Source organism: Topomyia yanbarensis, chromosome 1 (genome assembly GCF_030247195.1).
Source record: "Topomyia yanbarensis strain Yona2022 chromosome 1, ASM3024719v1, whole genome shotgun sequence".
Classification (NCBI taxonomy): domain Eukaryota; kingdom Metazoa; phylum Arthropoda; class Insecta; order Diptera; family Culicidae; genus Topomyia; species Topomyia yanbarensis.
The window spans coordinates 190,891,174-190,913,051 of record NC_080670.1 but is presented as its reverse complement, the minus strand read 5'-3'; the positions used below and the strand labels follow the sequence as shown (position 1 = coordinate 190,913,051).

At 40.6% G+C, this 21,878-nt stretch overlaps 2 protein-coding genes across 4 annotated transcripts in view; one reads left to right on the top strand and one right to left on the bottom strand.

Moving 5' to 3' along the window:
- LOC131685101 (RING finger protein 17) overlaps nt 1–21,878 on the top strand; it is a 519,412-nt gene that overhangs the window by 10,204 nt on the left and 487,330 nt on the right. The gene's annotated exons all lie outside the window — the stretch shown is intronic.
- LOC131685118 (uncharacterized) overlaps nt 1–21,878 on the bottom strand; it is a 210,792-nt gene that overhangs the window by 8,967 nt on the left and 179,947 nt on the right. For both annotated transcript variants that reach the window (XM_058968582.1, XM_058968589.1), the window contains exons 3-4: nt 11,316–11,885; nt 9,677–11,254 (exon numbers count right to left, since the gene is read on the bottom strand). In XM_058968582.1, coding sequence (XP_058824565.1) covers nt 9,677–11,254; nt 11,316–11,885 — 2,148 coding nt within the window. The remainder of the gene's footprint in view (nt 1–9,676; nt 11,255–11,315; nt 11,886–21,878) is intronic.

Here is a 21,878-nt window from a genome sequence, read left to right as displayed (position 1 = left end):
GATGCAGAACTGACGTATATGATAGAATAGTGGCTAATTCTTCTGGTGATCAATCTGAGCATTTAGTTCTATTCATTGGGGAAAGTCGGGCTGGATAAATTAGGGTAAAATAAATTTACCGACGCACGTGAGTCATCCATTCCCGGCCAGCATAGCATGATGAAAGTCTAACAGCATGCAATTGTCGGTAATGATAAATATACAACATTTGCTGCATTTAGACGAGTTTGATTGCATGTTACATGTGTTTTTCTATTCTACTTCATTGGTCTGTTTCTTTTGTACAACTATTAGTTTGATTTTCCATTATTTATGTATACCAAAATAGTATTGTTCAATTTATACACTTCTAGTCAAGCTCTTTGCATCTTTTTTTCTTTATTCAGCATGTTATGATTCCTTTTATTAGTATATCTCTGCTATACGCTATCTATACTCATATAGGTACAAACGCTCGTGGCCTTCGCGATAACACAAAACTGGCCACAAACGCGACCATGCAATTGCAATAATCCACATATACTTACGCCCGCGATTTCGCCTACATGGAAACACCCCGGTAATTAAGTAAACGTGGCATCTTTAAACTTCCATACGCGGTCTCAAACATTAACCCACCACTCGCGCGATCATGAAACGGTCACGTCCGAAAGTTTTACCAGCCTGGACTAATACCTTCAGTTGAACCCATAAAAAAGTGACACTCATATTCACTAAACAACACGTTCCATGGTGACATGACCTAGAACTCAAGTGATATGGGGAAACGGACTACTATCTGTATCATACACTAAAAATTAAGCTTCAGATTCACGGTCCGCGCGCGATCAAACAAAAATACGCAATCCGTCATTATAAAATCGAAGTTATACACGCGAAGTCACATACACGTGACAAACACGTTAATATACAAATGCTTGAGCCCTTCGCTATCATCCCCGGCATCTACATCGGCGATCTAGTAAACATGATCGCATCCCAGTGATAAAGTGAATGTCTCAGCTCCTATAAATTTTCAAACGCGGTCTCAAGCGTGAACCTAAAAACTCCCGCACTCGCACGATCATGAATCGGTCACTTCCGGATGTTTCTATCCTTGATACCAGCAGACTAGGTCCATGCCTTCAATTTGATCAATTAAAAAAGAAAGCTCTCATATCCACTGGACACCACGTTACATGGCGACATAACCGAGGACTCCAGTGATATGGGGTAACTTACTCCCTGTCAGAATGTGAACTGTACACCGAAAACTAACTATCCGAATGAAGGTCCGCGTGACCATCCAAGAACGCACGCGTATATAGGAAACGCCACACGGTTACAAAATCCAGTTTTGTACACGCGAAGTCACATGAACGCGAGCACACGTGACAAACACGTTAACGTACGAACGCTTAAACCCTTCGCGATTAACAACGCACAGCTACGTTCGCGATCGCGCAAACTTAATAACACCCCGGTAATAAGGAGAACGTTTTAGCATTTACGAAGTTTCCAACGCTGTCTCAAACGCGAACCTACAAACGTCCCTTTTTCGCTCGCTCATGAATCGGTTACGTCCGGAAACCATTACTCTCTGTCCTAATAACTTAGGTCTGTACATTCAGTAGGACCAATCAAAAAATAAAGCTCATATCCACTAGACATCACCGGGAACTCTAATGATATGGAAGATCTCACTTTCTTTTAGCATCTAAGCCGTACACCGAAAATATAGTATTAGATTCACGGTCCGCGCACGATTATCCAAAGAACACACGCGAATATGCGAAAGGCACAAGCGATCGAACACGTTAACGTACAAATGCTCGAGCTCTTCGCGATGATACACGCGATCGCGAGTCCCTACGCCCGCACATACCTGAACCGTACAATGAATATCACATTCATAATCACGGCCCGCTACAATTGGCCTAAAGCAGTGTTTTAGTGAGCGCCATTCACCTGTCTCGTCTGCAAATTGTAGTACATATGTGATTCTGACGGGGAGCCCTTCCGAGAACCTAGCTTTACAGCTCCAGTACGACAACTCTCGAAAAAAAAATAATAAGAATATCTATTTTCTAATTTTACACTGGAAGAAAATTTATACAACCATCGAAAAAAAAAATTAAAATATCGCGTGGATTTGGCGCGCATTCAACAAACATGTTTATTTATCATTTTGCTCAAGATTTTTTAAAATTTAAATTTAAAAATGTTGAAGCACGTGTGGGATTATATTAGTGCATCCAATGTTCGGCGTGCTCAAAAGTAAGGAATCACGACATGGTCGGGTATGAGAATCGCAAAGGAATAGAAAATAACCAAAACCACCGTCTGTGCAGTTCTGAAACAATTGATGGAACGTCTGTTTTTCCAAAGGTCAAGGCTGTGGTCCACAAACTTTGTAATGTACAGTTCAAAATATGCGCATTCGGAAAGGTTTCAGAGCCCGATCGTAATGCAAAACAGTGCGGCCAAAATGCGGGCCCGAATGCTGTATGATCAGGTGCTGACCAAATCAAGCGAATGTATCTTTATGGACGATGAAACGTGTGTCAAATTGGAAACAGCTTCGGTGACAGAAGTTTTATGTTGCCAAGGTTTGCTAAGATGTTCCCAAGAAGCATTCATTTGTTTTTGCGGTTAACTTTGCCGGTAAGTTGTTGATCTGGCAGGGCATCTGCAGCCGTGGTCGGATGGCAACCAACCAGAGTTCGAAATTAGCGCTCGTTTTCACGACAAACAGTTCATCGCACGTCTTTTTCTTCCATAGTAGACGCATCGTCCATGTATGATGGGCCTCAGAGCAAGAACGGCCCAAGTCAAAAAATATTAAAAGTGGGTTCACGAAAGGGAAAATTGTAAACACTGTATTCTTAGATTGTAAATTATAAGGCTAGATTCTTAGAAATGTGGCACTTTTAAATGTGTGTATTTGTGTAACCTTTCCTTCAATCGAATAATTGTTTAAGTCGAAAAAATGCACGCACTTTCTGTTGATGTTGCTCTTCATCCGGCGCACACCTTCATTCACGGTCTTTGCCTGCTGATTCCATCAATTCTGCATCCGACCAATGTCGTTTCATTATCGCCTAATACTTCGCTATTGGACAGAGCTGGGGACAATTCGGTAGATTCTACCCTTTGGGGATGAAGTGGACTCCATTGGAGCAAATTCTTGCTGAAAGGGCAGCTAGCTAAGTCTGTCAAAACGTAACGGTCCTCCATGGGATTTAATGAAAAGTAACATCATTTTGTTGAGGAAGTCATTTACTTCTGAATTCGTACTGTTATCTGTGACGAAAATGTACGATTTCTTGATACAGGAACAGATTTCTTCCCGAATCATCTTTTTTTCGTGAACTAAACCGCGAAAAATTTGAGCAACGGAACTTGTTTGAAATCGGTTACCGCATAGGTTTCATTGTCAATCAAAACACATCAATTCAGTTTCATCAGTGCCTGGTCGAACAGCTTACGGACCTGGATTCTGGCCACTGTTTGTTCCTCGAGGCTTGGGATGGGTCGTTTACTTGCTCGATAACATTTGTAACCTCCTCGAAGACGAATTCGCCGCAGAGCGCACTGTGATTAGAATTCTTTTTTAGCTAAATTATATCCGAATGACGATATACGATTCCATTCCGAGGCTTGGTTTGCACTTTGCTACGCCCATACCTTTACAAGAAGATTTCAAAATTTCATCAAGATCGGAGCATAACAACTCGGTTTGCAGCTATTCACAACGACTAAACCTCTCATAGGCGTTAGGTTGGTTAAAGTTGTAGTCCACAAAAACCTTGCATTTATTAAAAAGAGTGTAATCATTACTAGTATGCAACGTTTATTTTTCTTAATGGAAAAAAATGGTTGTACCAATTTGCGCATAAGTAGTTATTAGTAATTTTTGGGGAATCCGATTCAAGTTTTTCATATTCTTTTGTCGTTACTACGACTTACCTTTCCATAAAGAGGCTTTTTTTAAAAAAGTTTTTGAACGTTAGAAACTTTCATTGCAGTTGCACTGATCGGAATTACATAATATTTGCACTAATCAGTTTGAAAAATAGACACCAATTTTCTATTAATTTTCGAAGTATGCATAACTTCTATGGAAACCGCAAAACCTTTCGAAAATGACGCGGAAAACCCGATTTGATTGTCTATTTCAATATGGTGCATCTAAGAGACGAAATCGAATATTGGGAAGTTATGTAAGCTGCGCGTGCTTTTTTGTGCTAAATGCTTCATTCATCGTTCGCAAGTCGAATGAGAAGCATGTGGATGCACGGTCAGATGGTGCGGTAAGAAGAATGCAATAAAAAATTTCGTCGCCCATATATTGTAGCGCATATTGTTTTTGTTAATGAACCTTATTCTGGTCTATGATGGATCGCTTTGTAGAACGAATGTGACTTGCATTCTCAATAACGACAAATCAAAATCAAATGGGTGTCAGATTCGATCCAAATTATATTCGCTAATAAAACGATTATAACATCTGTCAAAAACATTTTGGGCTGTAATATTTCAAAATAACTGAAAGCTAGAAATATTTACAAGTAATAAGACACGATTTGTTTGGTCTAATAATAAAAGATTCAGGAGAACAGTACATGAGAGTTTCCTACAATTTTCGAATAAAAACCAATGAAATTTGTAATATTTATTTGGTTTGAGAAGTATTTGTCGCGTTTTTATTTTGTCGTCTTTCGTAGCAACCCTGTAATAACGAAGGACACGTCGTTCGCTATCACACAACCGAACTTCGTCGGTATCTTTGTATACAGCTACCAGGATCGTATTTTTATCGTCTGGTTTTATTAATTGTAAATTGTCACGATTTATAGTCACTGCCTTCTTATCAGTCTGCAAAATGAGAGGTGTTTTCATATGCCCGACTAACTATTATGTGTCCGACAGGGTACCCGGGTACCGTTAAAGATTTTGGCCAATGAACACAAATTCACAAATTAGAAATTCATACTTAGTGGCATCAACAAACATACGTTTTGGGGAAAAAAAATACTATGCATTAGGAGGGGGCCTGGGAAAGGGCTTATGGGTATTTTTATACCTTAGCAGGCGGGCAGTGGATCGTAATTCTGATTGTGATATTGAGTTTACGGTTTACAGATGTAGGGACGTGGATATTTGATAATTGCGTGAAAACGAGCGTTTATATATTCGCGCTTGAGAGCGCGTTTCTAAATTTATAAGTGCTAAAATGTTCACTTATTCACCGGAGCGTTTTCATGTTTTCGAGACCCCAAGCGTAGATGTGCGTGGATAATCGCGACGGTTCGAGGGTTTGTATGTTACCGTCTTTGAACGCATGAGAGTTTGTATGTAGCGTGCGCTAGTGTGCATCTATGTTCCCGTGCTAAAATTCGATTGTAATTTTGAGTGTTCAGTTCTTGTACAATGAACACTCCTATAGGATTTCTTTGAGAATGGTCCAATTGAAGGACTGGATTTTGGTTGCTAGGACCGAGAACGAGAATAGAGTTTCCAGGCGCGTGGGAACGCGCGTTTGTATAATCGCACTTGAGGCTGCATTTTACATTCGTAGGTGTTAATACATTCAGTAAATTGTTTGCAAGAATGCAGGCCAAGATTTGCGTGCATGTACGCGTTTGTGCCCAATATTATTGGGCAAGACTCGAGCGCTTGTATGCTAACGGGTTTGATCGCATGGTCGTTTGCATATTCGCTTGGGTTTGCTCGGTTCAGATCTAGAAGGGAGTAAGTTCCTGCCATATCACTAGTGAATCCAGCCATGACACCCTAAAACTTCTAGTGTTTGAGTCTGTTTTTTAGACGAAAACTGAAGTCATGGACCCAAGCTGCTAGGACCAAAGGTAGGTTCTTCTGAACGTAGCTAATACGTGATTGCGTTGGCGCGAGCGTTAACATAATAGCAGTTAATACCCCGTTTATTAATTCGTATGTACTAATATATTGGCATTATCACCGGAGCGTTATAAAGCTGTAAACGCAGGAGGTGACAGGACGCTCGCCATAAAAAATATTCACAGTGGATTTTATTCTACAAGTAAAACAAAATCTATAGTGAATATTTTTTGTGGTGCGTGTCCTGTTACTTCGTGAGCGAACAGCTTTATGTTCGCGAGATCGCGGGCGTAGCATGTCCGCGGTAAATCGTGATTGAATGTTCGCATGCATGACCAGATTGGTATTATCACGTAGGGCACAAGCGTTCCTATGTTACCGAGTTTGATCGCTTTGGCTTTTTTATGACGCCTATTCCGAGCAAACGAAAAGCCCATAATACACCCATGCTCATGGGGTTTGACATGGGTGTTTGAAATGGGTTCAACCCATGAAAACACCATCACCATGGTTCGGTAGATCCCATATATAATACCATATGTTGGTGTATTTATGGGTTATTGAGGCCACTTTATGGTGTCTTGATGATTGTGAATTTTGGCACGGACCATGTTTAAGGTCTTTTCAAGGGGCTATGTGGTGTTTGAACCCATGAGTATTTGCTCGGGATACGTATGCTATAACCGTGTAGTCGTTTGCATATTCGCGTGTGCTTTTGAATATTCCCGCCAGCCGTTATTCGGATGTTCAACGTTGAGTTTAAGATGAAGGAAAAAGGTGAGCTCCCCAATCTCACTGAAGACTTGTTATCTAATGTATATAAGTCTCATATTTTACGATAGAAGCTCCCGGACAAATACGATTGATGATCGCGTAAAAGCGGGCGTATGTTGAATGTTATCAGTACAGAATTTCGCACATGATGGAACTGTATAAAAGTGACTTCCGTAAACTTAAGCTCAATTTTCATCTTCAATAAATTAACAGAAAGATCGGCATGACGATATGTAAAATCAACAGCCTCTGTGTTGGAATTTGCGACAGAATCTTACTCATCTCGACTACTCAGGAAAAAACAGACAAACGATCACCAAAGAAACAATAAAAAATGACAGTACATTATCTCTCACATAAACCTGAGGCGCATTAATTCTGCCACCATCAACAATATATCTGCATGGAAGCCGTCAATGTCGGTTTCGTGACCATCCACCACTTAACTGATACTTGGATTAAGACAAGGAATGTTGAAATGGTGCTTACGTAATCTATAATATATAAAGTATATATAAATATATGAATAAAATTTCTAATTTTATGTAGTCAACATCTGCTTGACGAACAGATAAAATTAAGGAAAAAACTTTCTTGTATACAGGGAATAAGGGCATAACTATATCAATACGTTTGCTATACCCGTGTTGGCCTACAGTTCCGGTTTCTTCAAATGGAGCCGAATTGACCTGGAGATTGAGAGCAAATCGGCAAAGGCTTCCAGTAGTCGTAGAGTTGATGGATATGTGAAGACTTGAGGAGGTTTCGAGAAAGACGCCGAAGGAACTTAGATTAGAGAAGAACCTAGATGTTATCCAGAAGTCGCTAATTTTCTGCACATGCACGATCGTCCGAAAGTTTTTCCAGAAATGTAACTGAGCTAAGTTTTAATGTGTTCACTTTTGGATAGCTAGTGTTATTAATCTGGTAATGTTTTGTGAAAACCGTAAGAAAAAAAAAATGTCAATCGTATTCCGATATTTAACCAGACAATGAGAATAGAGGGTCTGATCCATAATGATTTGAAAGCTAGTTCCGTCTACCTCTCCTAGGATCCACGTAGTACGACGGAACCTATGTCAATATAGATTTGAAACAGCTTCTCGGGCGAAAGTTTTATCTGGCTACAGTACGGGATGGAGTTGCCAGCATATTCAAGTTTATTTTCAACGATAAATTCGCCCGGAAACTGGTGGTCCGGCAAGGAATCTTATGCTGCGGACTCAAAACCAGGCTTTTTATCACTATCAAAGCAACGACCTCAAAACTGTATAAGCAGGAGCGCATAGCGAATTGGGCATTGTGAGGGTAGTTTGAGAAGTCCCTGGTCTATGATAAATCGGGAAAAATATTTTTTTCATTATTTTACGAGCAGTAATTTTTGTACGGCAGCCTCTTGAAGTTAGCACCTCGTGAAGTATGGAGTATTTCCAATAACGCGCATTTATAATGTAATACATAGGGTGGCTGTATTCAAACGTGGCCGAGCTGACGTTTACAATACTGCGAATAAAAATGTCATCATGTACGGGAATCCATCCGGTAAGAACGGGAGTTAAATGAAACACTCAACAGTAGAATAACGCAATATAAGTAAACACAAATCGCGCCAGTTAAATTGTTGTTAGGCAGGGTACTAAGAAGTGCAAATTTGAAAGGATGATGAGCTGAACTGATCAGTGGATCAGTTCAAACGTACTGTTGCATTAGACTACTGCACAGTGACATGCCAAAGAATTAGTCTACCTTCTCATCTTGCACAGAGCAGGCGGATAAAATCACACCGAAATAGCTATCAGTAAAGCCAGAAATAAATTCTACCTACCGGGCTTTGTTACTTATCCACTACACAAACAGTATGGTATCGTTGCCTCCGGTTACTCAGTAAATTTCCAATGAGCCAAAATAAAAGTTCCGTTAACTCGTTGGTGCACGAGGCAATACAGTTACTAAAAGTGAAAATTGAGCTTATTCTCAACGAAGTGACATACAACTTCATTCCACCAATATGCCACACGGCATCGAGTACAGTATGCAAAAAAAGTTACAATTCACCCATTTAATATTATGCGTGAGATCACGGAATCTTAACTGTCATTTGATGTAAACAAAACAGCCATGGCCGTTTATAACAAACGCCAACAGTACAAAAAGGAATTCCCAACTTGTTGCTCGCCCAAAGTCTCGTAAATGAATTTGCGGCCACTGTGGTATGCCACTTGGTTACAGTATACCGCATAAAACGTGGTCGTCTTCACGAAACATATCTTCCGAAACTGACCACCTTGGTTCGATTCCTACATGCCAGTTATGGAACCAGTTGGCACATTCATACAATACCTACAATGTATCTTGAAACCAAGTGCTAATACCAACAGTGAAGTAGCAACGATTGTGCCTAGTACCTCCACACCAACAACCAGCAACATCAACAAAATAAAGAACCAAAAAACGCCGATGAAGACGAATATGTAAAAACGACCCGTGGGAACAAAAACATCCGATTGTGAACAACAGGAAAGAATTACCGATGAGGACATGGACGTTAATGGTAACTTGAGAAAAGGCAGACCAGTGGACAACACTGAAAATATTTCGCCACCTAGAAAAAAGATCTCAACACGTTGCAGCAACCTGCGCCTACGTTCTACTCTAGTTCATTTTTTATGTTGTAAGCAGAAAAACAGTGGGTCTCGTTAAGCTATTGCATTTGGGTCTAAAAATATATTACAATCTGTAATAATTGTCCCTGCATCTTTGGTTAGATTCTATTCTGTGTATTCCCTTCACAATTCTCAAGAAATCTTTGCTTTCTGGCTTCTTGCATCCTTTTAATAGGATCCTAGATCCCAAGATTAATGAATTCTTGATTTTCAGTCTTCCAGGATTTCATAACTTCTCAGTTTCAAATTACCAAATAGCCAAATCTATCCTCGAACATCTCCGAATATCATAAACACGACCCTGTCCCAATCCCCGCACAATCGTGACCATCAATACCTACAAATAAATTAGAAAGTCCTCAATTTACCACCCGCTTCAACCCCCACCCAAAACTCACCTGACTGAAGATGGTCCCGTTCGGGCACAGGAACGAAGCCTTACCACCATTCAGGTCACAGTAGTGCCACACCTGACAGTTCGTTTCCGGATCCCCGAAGAAACCCTTGTACCGTTGCTCCTTGCAGCTGAAGCTCGTCTCGGGGATTTTCGCCAAATTCGGATAATCAATACCCGGCCGGCCGGAGTTCGGTCCCGGAGGGGATTTACCCAGCTCCGGCATCAGGAGGTGACCGTCGTCGTCGTGATCATTTTGATCATGATCATAATCATCATGCGATGATCCGTCGTTTGATTGATTCGGTCTCGATTCCGGCCGGTAGTCGTAGTCTTGCTCGCTGTATTCTTGCGAAAGGGGTTTGTGAATTTGTTGCGACGACTTTAGATTGTTTAGGATTTTGACCAGCGTTCGGATCGAGTTGTCGATGTTGTCGGGGGTTAGCGTTTTCGGTAGGTGGTTGCTGTCCTGTAGTTTTTTGAGCAAATCTGCAAGGGAGGTCGAACCGGATGAGCTGGCACTGTCTACGATGCTGCTCGGGGTGACTGGTCGGGGTTTGTGGTGATGGTAGACCGGACGGGGTTTCGGATCTTGAGGTGCTGCTATCAGTAGTTTGGTGGTTTTTGGGGGATTCGAGGCAGGGATGTAGTTTGGTTGAGTTGAGTAGTAGTTCTGTTTGACGTGGGTTTTGTAGTCGGAGAAGTGGTCGTAGTAGCTTGGGTTTGGGGAACGAATCTCCGATGGGTTGATGTTTTCGGTTAGGTGTTGTCGTAGGGGAGGAGCTTTCGTGGAACCGCGACCATGCTTGTGCGATGGTTTTTGGCGGACGGAGAATTTTGGACGAACGGTTGTTGGATAGTAAGGTGGGCTAGGACTACTACTGGGAGCTGGGTTGTATTTCAGAACTGAAGCAGGGTGTGGACGAGGAGTAGAATACTCAATTTGGGCTGGGATGGTACGAGGAGTGGTGTAGTCTAGATTAATTGGAATGGGGGCGTGGTCGGGTTTCGAGGCAGGTTTGTACCCTTCCAAATCGTCGCGGTAACTCGGTATGGGTTTCTGAGAAGGTTTGTACACTTCCGGCTCGTGTTGATAGACCGGAATGGGTTTCGGGGAAGGTTTGTAGAATTCTGGTCCTTCTAGGTAGCTTGATTTGAGTAAATTAAGTTGCGATTTGGACAGAGGTTTGTAGACTTCCTGCTCGTTGAGGTAACTCGGTTTCACGATAGGGATAGGTTTTGTCGCTGGCTTGTAGACTTCTGGTTCATCCTTGTACGATAAGGGATATCCAGAGCTAGACGATGGCCTAATCGGTTTTTCGTGGTAGTACAACTGGTTTGGTTCAAGGGAAGGTTTCACAATCACGTAGGTAGTCTTCGGTCGACTGTAGCTGGGTGATGGAGAGGGTCTCGAGTCTGGAACAGACTCCTCTTCTGCGCTGTTCCCGCTGTCCGAGGTTTGCTGGATGCTAGCTGATGGCGAACCGCCATTGTGAGTTATTGGCGTAAATTGACCTGGTAGTTTATTGGACGGCAAGAACGGATTGATGTTGTATTTCTCATAGACGGGAGCAGGTTGGTACTGGAAAAGAAAAAAAATAACCTCGATCAATTTATTTTATATTGTAGGAAACAACACTTACTTTCGTGGAGGATCTAGTATCGAAAGCAGGCGAAGCCTGTGTGGCAACGAGTAGATTCAGACCAACTCCTCCGGAGGAACTGCCCCCGCTGGCACCATCGGATATGACCGTCGGTTTTGGCTTCGGTATTGGTGGCTGTATTTCGATGGCGTACAGCTTCGAAGGTGATTGCTGTGAATACTGCTGTTGCAATTGGGATCTGGTACCGTACAGAACGGCCGAACTCTGGTCGCGATTCGCGGAATTCGTTGGAACCAGCGATGTTGGCTGTGAAGAAACTGGATGACGATGGGAATATTCATACTTTCCTGGATAATTGTTTATCAGCACAGTTTTGATGGATCCCGAGGAGTGTGACGGTGCTTGAGAATACGACGACGAAGAAGAAGGTTGATAACGTGACGATTGATGGTTTTGAGGTTGATAGGACTGATAGACGAGTGGTGGATCACCTCCCAGACCTGTCCCGCTTTGTCCCGGTTGACGCTGATGCTGTTGAAGTGAAAGAATGGGCATTTTCGCGCTGCTGTAATGATGCTGCTGGGACTGCTCCTGTGGTCGGTGATGTCGCTGGAAATGAGACACGGTATTAGATTCCAACGAAAATCAACGGATTTTTTAATTTCAAATTTATTTGATTAATCGACATCCGCCCCTCATTGCTTTAACTAAAGCTACATTGTCAGTTTAAAATTACTTCAACGAGATACAAGTATGCAGATACTATTTCTCTTCACTGTCCCACTTGACAATGCTAATCAAAAGCAGCGTGAGAGTCTCCTGACGTTAATTAGACACCTGCGAGTAAATTACAACCACACACACACACATTGTGGCAGGCAGCGGCGTGGGCGGCACAGCACACCTACCATCATTCCTATCCAGGTGACAATCGATAGCACTCTCACTTTTGGATACTCTAGCTAGATGATAGCTATCCATCCATCTATCGGCATTGTTGATCTATCCAATCCGCTCCGCCGCACGATATGCTCGCTCGAGTGGCAGCTCAAGTGGAGAACGAAAGGCAGCGGCTTCAGTGGAAATTACAATCAAACTCAATCACACACCACCCACCCACTCGAAGCGGGGACCCCCTTCCCGGGTGTTGGATATCATCAAATATGACGTCGCCGCCGACGCGGTACGAAATTGTGATGGATGGATTTAAATAGAGCTCTGCAAGCTCTGGACTACTTATTGGGCAATCATAATCGGTGGGCCGCTTTTTGGTGTTTTTTTTTTGCGAATGCAACTTGGGTGGGTTTCCCTGTTTGGTTTAGTACTCGGGTTGGGATGCCTGGTAGGTAATAAGATTAGCGTTTTTGGACGGGAGTATTGTTGAGTTATCAATCCATTACAGGCTTTGGGGGTTGATACTTAGTTACTTAGAGGACTTGTCAAAGGATTACTTTTAATGTTATGTCTGAAAATGTAAAAAAAAACATTTGTGAGTTGAAGGGAGGAATCCGCTTTAGGACACTGCTCACTGATGTGTAAGTAAATGCATGGCCCCATTCTCACTAATCGTGTTCTAGATCTTTGGATGTTTTAATCTTGGATCTTCCCTCCCTTAAGCTAGTGGGATGTGTGTTTGTATTTTCATTTGATTTCACTACAAGAGGTAAATTAGTTCTCATTGCGAAGAACCTATTCAGGAGTTAAATTAACTGTAAGACTGTGTGATACACACGGTTTGCAGTTCGATTATAGCAGCCAACGACATACTGATGGATTATTTTAATTAATTTTTTACGCCTTTAAAAAGAGTTGAAGATCAATCAGGTGGATGACCCCATTACATCTGGAACATGTTTCTTATTTTACGCATCCCGTACTCTTATAGCCGAATTTTCCACAATTGATGCAGCGTAACCAGGGCCTAAAATTCTCATATCCTTTCATTGAACGATGAAGCTCACTGAATTCATTTTCAAAGCAAAACAAAAAGACTAGCCGGCTTCTTCTTTCGATTCTATGAAAGCGAGTAGCAGAAGCAACGACTTTCGTTTTCCTATGACAATACGCAAATTCAATCACGTTTTAATTTTAAATCATCAATTCTGATATTCATTTTAATTTAATTTTAAATGAAATTATAGCATAGAACTGCAACTAGAACGCGGCAACAACGGAAAATATGCACACCAATAGTGCTTCAGTCGTCCAATATCATCGCTAGCTTCAAATTCCACGAATTAAAACAACGACAAGTAAATATCGTTAGTAGTGTGTTTTCGTTCGCCCAGCACTACGTTCAATATCGAAGGAACTAATGTCGCTCTCAATCTCAAAGGAAATAATGAAATTGATCTTACTCGTTTGCTTTGTCCTAGGCCGTTGTCTCATTTTCGTTTTCGCAAAGTGCCGATGCTTAAGAAAGTAGCGTTGCTGTCTCGTCATTTTCGCCTGACTTTGGTAAATGAAAAAAACATTTTTCGACTCTGAGCGTAACACATTAAACTGCCCATAACAGCATAAGAGTCCCATGTTGAAAAACAGCAAGCCGAGAAAAACACTGTTCAAGATTGTCCCATCCATTGAGCCAAATGGATGGGACAACCATGCTTTGGTATTTTTTTTGATATTTTTTGAACAAACCCGGTAATCTTATTTGTGCAGTGTGATTAAGTGGTGATACAGAATACAATCCAACGGATAACTCATTTTCGACAAAAATCCACATGGGACTCTTATGCGTTTATGGGCAGTAAAGGTCTCTTAAGCAGAACATCCATCCCAACCGCACCGGCTGACGTCAGGCCGCCATAAATGTCTATCAATTTCAATTATAACATTGTAACTGTTGTATTTGAAGCGCTGATTTTCGAAATCAGCAACAACCTTAACATCATCATCGACGTAGAAACAACATAGAACACCTGCAACCTCCCCACCACCGGAAACCACCAAGAAATCATGAAAGAAAAACCCGTTTACTCTATGAAAGCGTGCAAAGGAAAGAAAACAGTGTTATAAGACAAAGAAGACTACGACGCACAAATACTAGAAAACCTCATTAACGGACCTTACAGACCACAGAGAACGAATCAACTTCCAGATATGGTGAATCGAGCAGACAAAACAATCAAGGAATGTAAACCAGTTCTAGGAGCATCAATCGTCCACGTAACCTTCGAGTAGCAAACCCCACACTCCCCGGAATTAAAGAACTCCCGAAAGTACATAAAGCAATAAATGAGATGAGATTGTTTCAACCGTTGGAGAACCAACTGAAAAACTAACGAGTAGATGTATTCCAAGACATGCTAACAAAATTCCCGAATTGAATAATAAAAAAAACTCGGATAATTTCTTAAATCAGATTCAGTCATCGAAAAACATCAGAGACGAAGAAATTATTCGTTCGATATCATAGCATTATTTCCCCAGATCACGGTGACATTAAAATGAAGCATTTTTTTCGGACGAGCAAAATAATCCGCACAACAATGTTTAATTCATAAACTATCGATCCTTGCCATGACTAAATACACATGAGCATACTGTTGATCAGTGATGAGAAAGAATTGCTGTCCACACAGGTGAAGCAAGATATCTTCAAAAGACTTGCTCATTGTACTGTTCTGCAGCTTTATACATATTTATTTCAACGCTTAATTAAAGCATTAAGATAGTCGAGTAAAAACACATCAAACCATTTTAGAGGACTTACGTCTTCAAGTTAATGTCTTTTGAACAATTTTACCGAAGGCTTCATTGTTGCAATTCAAAATCATTTTTATTATCTTTTACACTCTCAAAATATCTAAATACAATACTTTGCGAACACAATAACATGGATCATTTAGGTTATGTTTCCACTAAATTACGGACATAAAAAATGCTACAAAATATTAGCTTCAAGTTTTTGATTAAATTTTATTCTTTCATATCGTACACGATTGAGATACACATAAAAACTTTATATGGTTGTATGGGTTCACTGCCATAAGCACTGGTATTTTGACACACTCTTCCTGTATATTTTACCGTTTATGGCACCTGTGGTTACAAATGTCAAAGACTTTAACCCACAAGAACATATAGCTTGCCATACAAGATATTTTGCTTTGCTTTCAACTAGTGTAAAATTCTATTTTATAGTAAAATTGAGATTTTCCAAATATTTGCGAATTATAGATTGGTCTGCGTGCTGACTCCGACGACGCCATCTGGAAAACTAAAAGTTCTCGTCAAAACAATTATTTCAATTTACGTTTGTGTGCGTATGTTGGTCTAGAATCAAAAAATAATCTTTTTTTCGCAGTAGCTTGGCTGAAAACAATCCCTACAACGGCGTCCGATCCGAAATTTTGGTGTCAATTTCAGCTCAGAACGATTTTCTCAAGACACTCCTCATGGTACACTTGCTGATCGATGGCCAGACCGCTCGGCTTGAACCAAGGCTTTGAAATTCCTCTGTCCGATATGGCGATGCACAGCATAACTTTTTTTTTTTTTTAAATTTATGCTTACACTTATATTTTACATCGGGGGGTGTGGCCGACTTGTCTTCGAGAGCGGAAAGTAACTTTCGTCGTCCAGCACGAACGACGTCCCGCGGTAGTTCTTCGTCATCCACGGGTACTGCGATTTCACGATCGCTATCTGCTCGTCCGTATTCTCGGGGGACCGAGTCTTCTTCCGACAGACGATGTCCTCCATCTTGAGGGTTCGGTGAATCAAGGTATGGGAGCAGTGATATTTTCGACCGGCGTCACGCAAACTCGTTCCGTCCTTGTTGTCGAACAGCTTTTTCTTCTTCGTTATTATGATCTTATTATCCGCTACCGGCCTTTCGCTCCACGCTCAGGGATGCCAGGATCCGGTAAACTGTACTCACGGGCACGTTTTCGTCTCGAAAGTGGTCTACCGTTAACTTTTTTTCACGATGACCATGCGTTTCGTAAAACCGTACAACACGCTCGCGGAGTGTTTGCTATTTCGACGCCATCTTCGATTGAACTGGCAGCACCCGAGTGAAAAGAAACATGCCAGCCATTTCTAGGGAGTCCAGGGAGCAATTCTCTTGGAGAAAAACATTTACGCTCATTATTTCAATTACAGAATTTGGTATAATCCGCTTTATACCGCTATATTCGAGATATAGTCCGCTACTTGTCGCTGTATTTCGCTTTTACTACTTCTTTATAGAAGAATATAGAACGTCCGCTAAAATACGCTTATATTTGTAATTTTCCCGTATTTTTTCGCTATAATTCGCCATATCCAGCCATAATTTTTCTAAACCTCGCTCCACTGCTACCATAAATTTACGAATATGTCGCCGTATTCCTACAATAATCCCGCTATAATCCGCCAAAAACCTGCTGTCATCATTTCACTATCATCATCATGGCTGACCAATTCGAATACTCTGAATTATGTATTCCGTATGTATTTTAGATTTCCAGAGTTGTCGATCTTTGGCAGCAATTTTCCAGTCTCTTTTAAGGTCGGCCCCTTCCTCGATCACACACACGAAGCAACTAAGGCAGGTGCTTTAGAAGGTGACATGTGGGAAAGACCAATTCGCTTCCACGAGTTTTGCTGCATTTATCATCAGAGAATACTCGGAAGCTGGGCCAAGTCACATGGAGCTTGGACGATGGCTATACATTCTATTATCCTGAAGATATTGACGAAACCTTGGTTCAGAGGATTGGATGTGGATTTGCATTTCGTTCGTGTGCTGTCTCGGTTCATGGTTAAGCACTACATTTTAGATGTGCATATTGAACTTAACGATAGCAGTCTCTGAGCTTGTGGTGATGGCTATCGCGACATCGAACACGTTGTCTGGTCATATGCCGAGTATTGTGACGTCTTGTCTATGTTCAAGGTTTCCCTTAAAGGGTTAAAAAGTCCGAGGAGTTCGGGATAGTTTGGCAAGCCGCTCCCTTATATGTGCCTCGTATACACCTTAAAAACCATCAACATACACATCTTTTCTTTTTTCTCATTCTCTGATGTACCCTCATTTACTTGTACTGAATAACATCGCAAAGCGATCTGAATGCGGCAATAAGCCAACCATAACGTATGCTTCAACTTGAGCGTCATTTGCACAACTCGGTGGGTTTTCAATACGCTTCAGAACTCTACTAGGAACGTTGTAGAGTTGGTCCAACTGGAGCTTGGTTTTCAGAAGGGTTTTCTGTCAGAATCACTCACCACAATTGCAGACGAAACGGCAAATGTCACCCACTAAAACTAAGATGTTGCCTCAGAGCTTAGATGTTAGAACTGAAGGCATCAACCTAGGGTGCTAGGACCAAGGGCAGGACCGCGTTTATAAAGTGTAGCTGTTAAAACGTTCACTTCAACATATTTGCCAGATCGTGGGCGTAGTTTTGCGTGGATGATCGCAATTCCATGTTCGACCAGACCAGAGCTGTTTTATCGTGCAAGATTCGAGCCTTTGTATGGTAACTGCTTGCGAGGCGATTTTATTTTCGTTTTTAATACTGTTTTTTTTAGCTTAATATAGGTTTTCGGGGTCGCTGATTCTGATTCTGGCGTCGAAAATGTAAAATTCAAAATGGCGGATCCAATATGGCGACTGACTTGGCTAAGTTTCATGTTACTTCAACAAAGCGGCGACAACGGATGGAAGAACAAGGTACGGTGCTACCTGAAATTGACGCGGCTGTGTATGGAGGTAGAGTACTTCAAGTTTGAAGACAATTTCTACAGACAAACAAAAGGAGCACCGACGGGGAACCCACTGTCACCGTTTTTATGCGAACTCTTCATGGCAAATATTGAGAAAAAATACACGAAAAGCATCTGTTGCCAGAACGTTGGTGGAGATACTTCGACGACATATTCAGCATCATCAAACGTAAGAAACTACCAGAACTAGCAGAATCTATCAACAACATTCACAGGTTCCACATGTGAATAGGAACAACGAGGAAAGGTCCCGTTTTTAGACGTTCTTGTTATAAGACAATACAACAACAATCACTTTGGAATTCGAAATCTACAGAAAACCTACAAATACCAGCCGAGTTATGCCCAAGCCCTCAAACCATTCTAACCAACATAAAATGGCAGCATTTCATAACATGGTCTACAGCATGGCACGTTTCCCGCTTAATGATCAAGGAAAGGCGAAAGAGTTTGGATTATCTTCGAAACATCGAGACTAAATGGCTACAATGAAAACTGCAACAGGAATCGCAGACGCAGGACCGGTGTCCGGGACATTTTAAGTTGGCTCGCAAAGCATACAGAAATGCGCTTCGATCCTCTGAGCGAAATGCATTTGCACGAATGTCTCCAGTCTCAACAAGGCTAGTTGATAAAATAAGTTACTTTCCAAGTAAAAACACGTCCATGTCAGTTCGGTTAGAACTGGTATTCTGATCTTCCTTCTCAAATCAGTGGAACGTTTAATCGACCACTACATTCGGGATGTTGGCTTTGGGCGAGCACCCGCTGCATGCATATCATGCAGGAAGTCTACTGCCACCCTATTACATAATGCTGTCTACATCATTGAAGGGTTTTTTTTTTGCAAAAGCCATCATGTTCGGGAGTTTTCTTGATATCAAAGGTGCTTTTGACAACGTGTCTTTCGAATCCATCTTGGAAGCAGCACGATATCATGGAGTACCATCATATATCACGAACTAGATACATGCAATGCTTAGCAACCGACATTTGTGAATTCACGAAAAAAGAGGAATGGCTGTCTGACTGGGTGGAGCGAAAACTTGAAGAATACGTAGTTTGTAGAACCGTCACTTTGGGTAAAGTGAAAAAAGACCAAAATTAAGCAAGAAACGAGAACACGGAAAAGTGAATAGGAACAAAAGAAATTATAAAGAGAAAAACAGGATTAAAAAAGAATCAAAAAGGTAAAAAAGAAAGGCCAAAATTTGGAAAGGAAAAAACAAAGGAGAGGGAGAGAAATAGGTAAAGGGAGATGGTAAAAGGATAAAGTGAAATTGAAAATTTTGAAAAAAATAGATGGCAACCTTCAGAGGAAAATGGACAAAGAGAAAATAAAAACTAGTAAGATAAAGTCAAAAACAAAGACAGAAAAGAAGAAAAAGAAAGCACAAAGAGAAAGGAAAAACATAGGAAAAAATGAAATCAGAAAAAGGCGCAAAAAATGAAAAAAAAAAGAAATGAGAAAAGAGATAAGCATAAATGTAAAAAGAAAAAGGAAAATGCTTGGGATAAAAGTAAAAAATAGAACGAAGCGAAAAAGAAAACCAAAACGAAAATGGATATGGGAAAATTTATAGGATTCAGAAACGGAAAAGGAAAAACGGTAATAGGAAATAAAGTGAGACAAAAGAAGGCAAATGCGAAAAGGAAAAACGAATACTTAAAAGAGTTAAAGATAATAACAAAGGAATAACAAAAAAAGGATGAAGGGAAAATAAAAAAAAATAAAAGAACTAGTGAATAAAGAAAAAAACATAGGGAATGGAAAAATTTAAGAATGGAAAAAATGTGAAGAAAAATCAAATGGGAAAAAAAAAATGAAGAAAAATAAAAAAAGCAAAATAAATAAACTCAAAAGAAAACAGGAAATAAATAGAAGGAAGAATGCACATAAGCGAAAAAATAAGGGAAAGGGAAGAATCAAATACAAAACAAGAAACAAGTTTAGGAAGAATCGAAAAAATAAAGAAAAGAAACAAAAAACAAGAAAGGTAAGAAAGAAAAAGACAGAAAATGAAAGGTAACATGAAACACATAAAAACATTATGCAAGGAAAGGAAAGAGATTATGGAAAAGGAAACAGAAAAGAGATAAAAAAGTAACGAAAAAAGAAAGTCGAAACCGAAAAAGCAGAGGAGGGCGAGAAATAGATATAGGTAAATGAAAAAAGGATATAGTAAAATTTGAAAAATGAAAAATGAAATAGAAAATCTCAACAGATAGCGGACAGAGACTAAACGAAAAACTGATTAAAAAAGAAGTTGAGAAATGAAGGCGGAAAAGAGGAAAAACGAAGCAGAAAGTAAGAGGCAAAACAAATGAAAAAAAAAACAAAAACAGAAAGAAAACAAGAAAATAAAATAAAAATGGAAAAGGGAACAGAGATAATGTCAAAGGGGAAAGGATAATACTTGGGGATGAAAGCAAAAAAAAAGTGAAAAAAAAGATAACATTCCCGAGCAAATTATCATGGGCTCTAACACCATACAAACCCATAAAAGACCATGAGTATGGTACGTTTCAAATTTCACAACCATCAAAACACCTTAAAATGGTCTGAATAACCCATAGATACACCAATATACGGTATTTACAACGGATCTACCGGACCATGGTAATGATGTTTTCATGGGTTAATTCAATGGTAAACACAATCAAAATACCATATAGTGGGGGCTTCTCGTTTGCTCGGGTATAATGAAAAAAGAAATAAGAAACAAAATGGAAAAAGAAAAACGGTAATAGGAAATAAAGCATAAGCATAAGAGATCGCCCGTAGTTGCTACTCCGTTATTGACCAGAACCAAATTAGGTTGCAAAATGTTGATTGGAACAACATGCTTGGGAATAACATGATGAGCCACATTGTACAATCTATTCCGATCCCTGCATGCTGATCAATACCGACGCCGGCTACGTCCGAATGCAGATCTTCTGGGAAAGGAAGGAATGTTAGTCCGATACATGTTGCTACTAGAGACCGAGGAATCCTCTGCATCTCCACATGTATCACGGGAAGGGGAGAGTTGTTAGTAAGTGTGCCAATAGCGTTATCATGTAATAATTGCTCTGGGCAGCCGGCTGCCGAGAATTTGGGAAATTTATCATTTGTTGTATTAATACGAATAGCAAAATAAGCAACTTGAACTCCGGATAGCCGGCTATAAGGAGCACTGCTTATATTTTTTAATAATATTCAATCACGCGACGAATTTATTCGTGGTTTCTATCGTGTCGGTGCTGATTTTACCCGGCGATCGTTTGAATAAAATGAGGAATCTTATACCGAAGGTTCATCAGACTCTTCCATAGGTGTCGCGGAGTTGGTAGTTTGGAAGGAAATAGGGTCTAGGATTCGCTCCAAGCAAGCGATGCGACCTGTAAAGCATAGTTTATTAGGGATCATCCATAAATGACGTAGCATTTTTTGAGCAATTTTTACCAGCCCCCTCCCCCATCGTAGCATTTCGTCACAAACCTCTAAATACCCCCTGGTAATTACGTAGCTTGACGGTAACTCTCCCCCCCCCCCTGTCCCCGTGATTTTTTTAAATAAAAACCGATGTTAGTTATTCCCCTTTGAAAAAGCTACATAGCCTGACATGACCCCCTACCCTCCAGTCGTCACACATCATCACAAAATGCAAAACTCTCCTCTCCCCCATATAATGCTACGTCATTTATGGATGATCCCTTAGTTTGTAGTTCAGTTAGTTTTCGAAAACACGATCGCTCGAAAAAGATCTTGTTAAGTTTTTTGTTCTTCTAAAATCTGGGTAGCCGGCTACCGAGAGTATCCTATGTTTTCTAAACAAAAGCAATTTCAACTCCACACAGCCGATCGTGGCAGTATTGCCCAGAAAAACTAATCTTATCTGC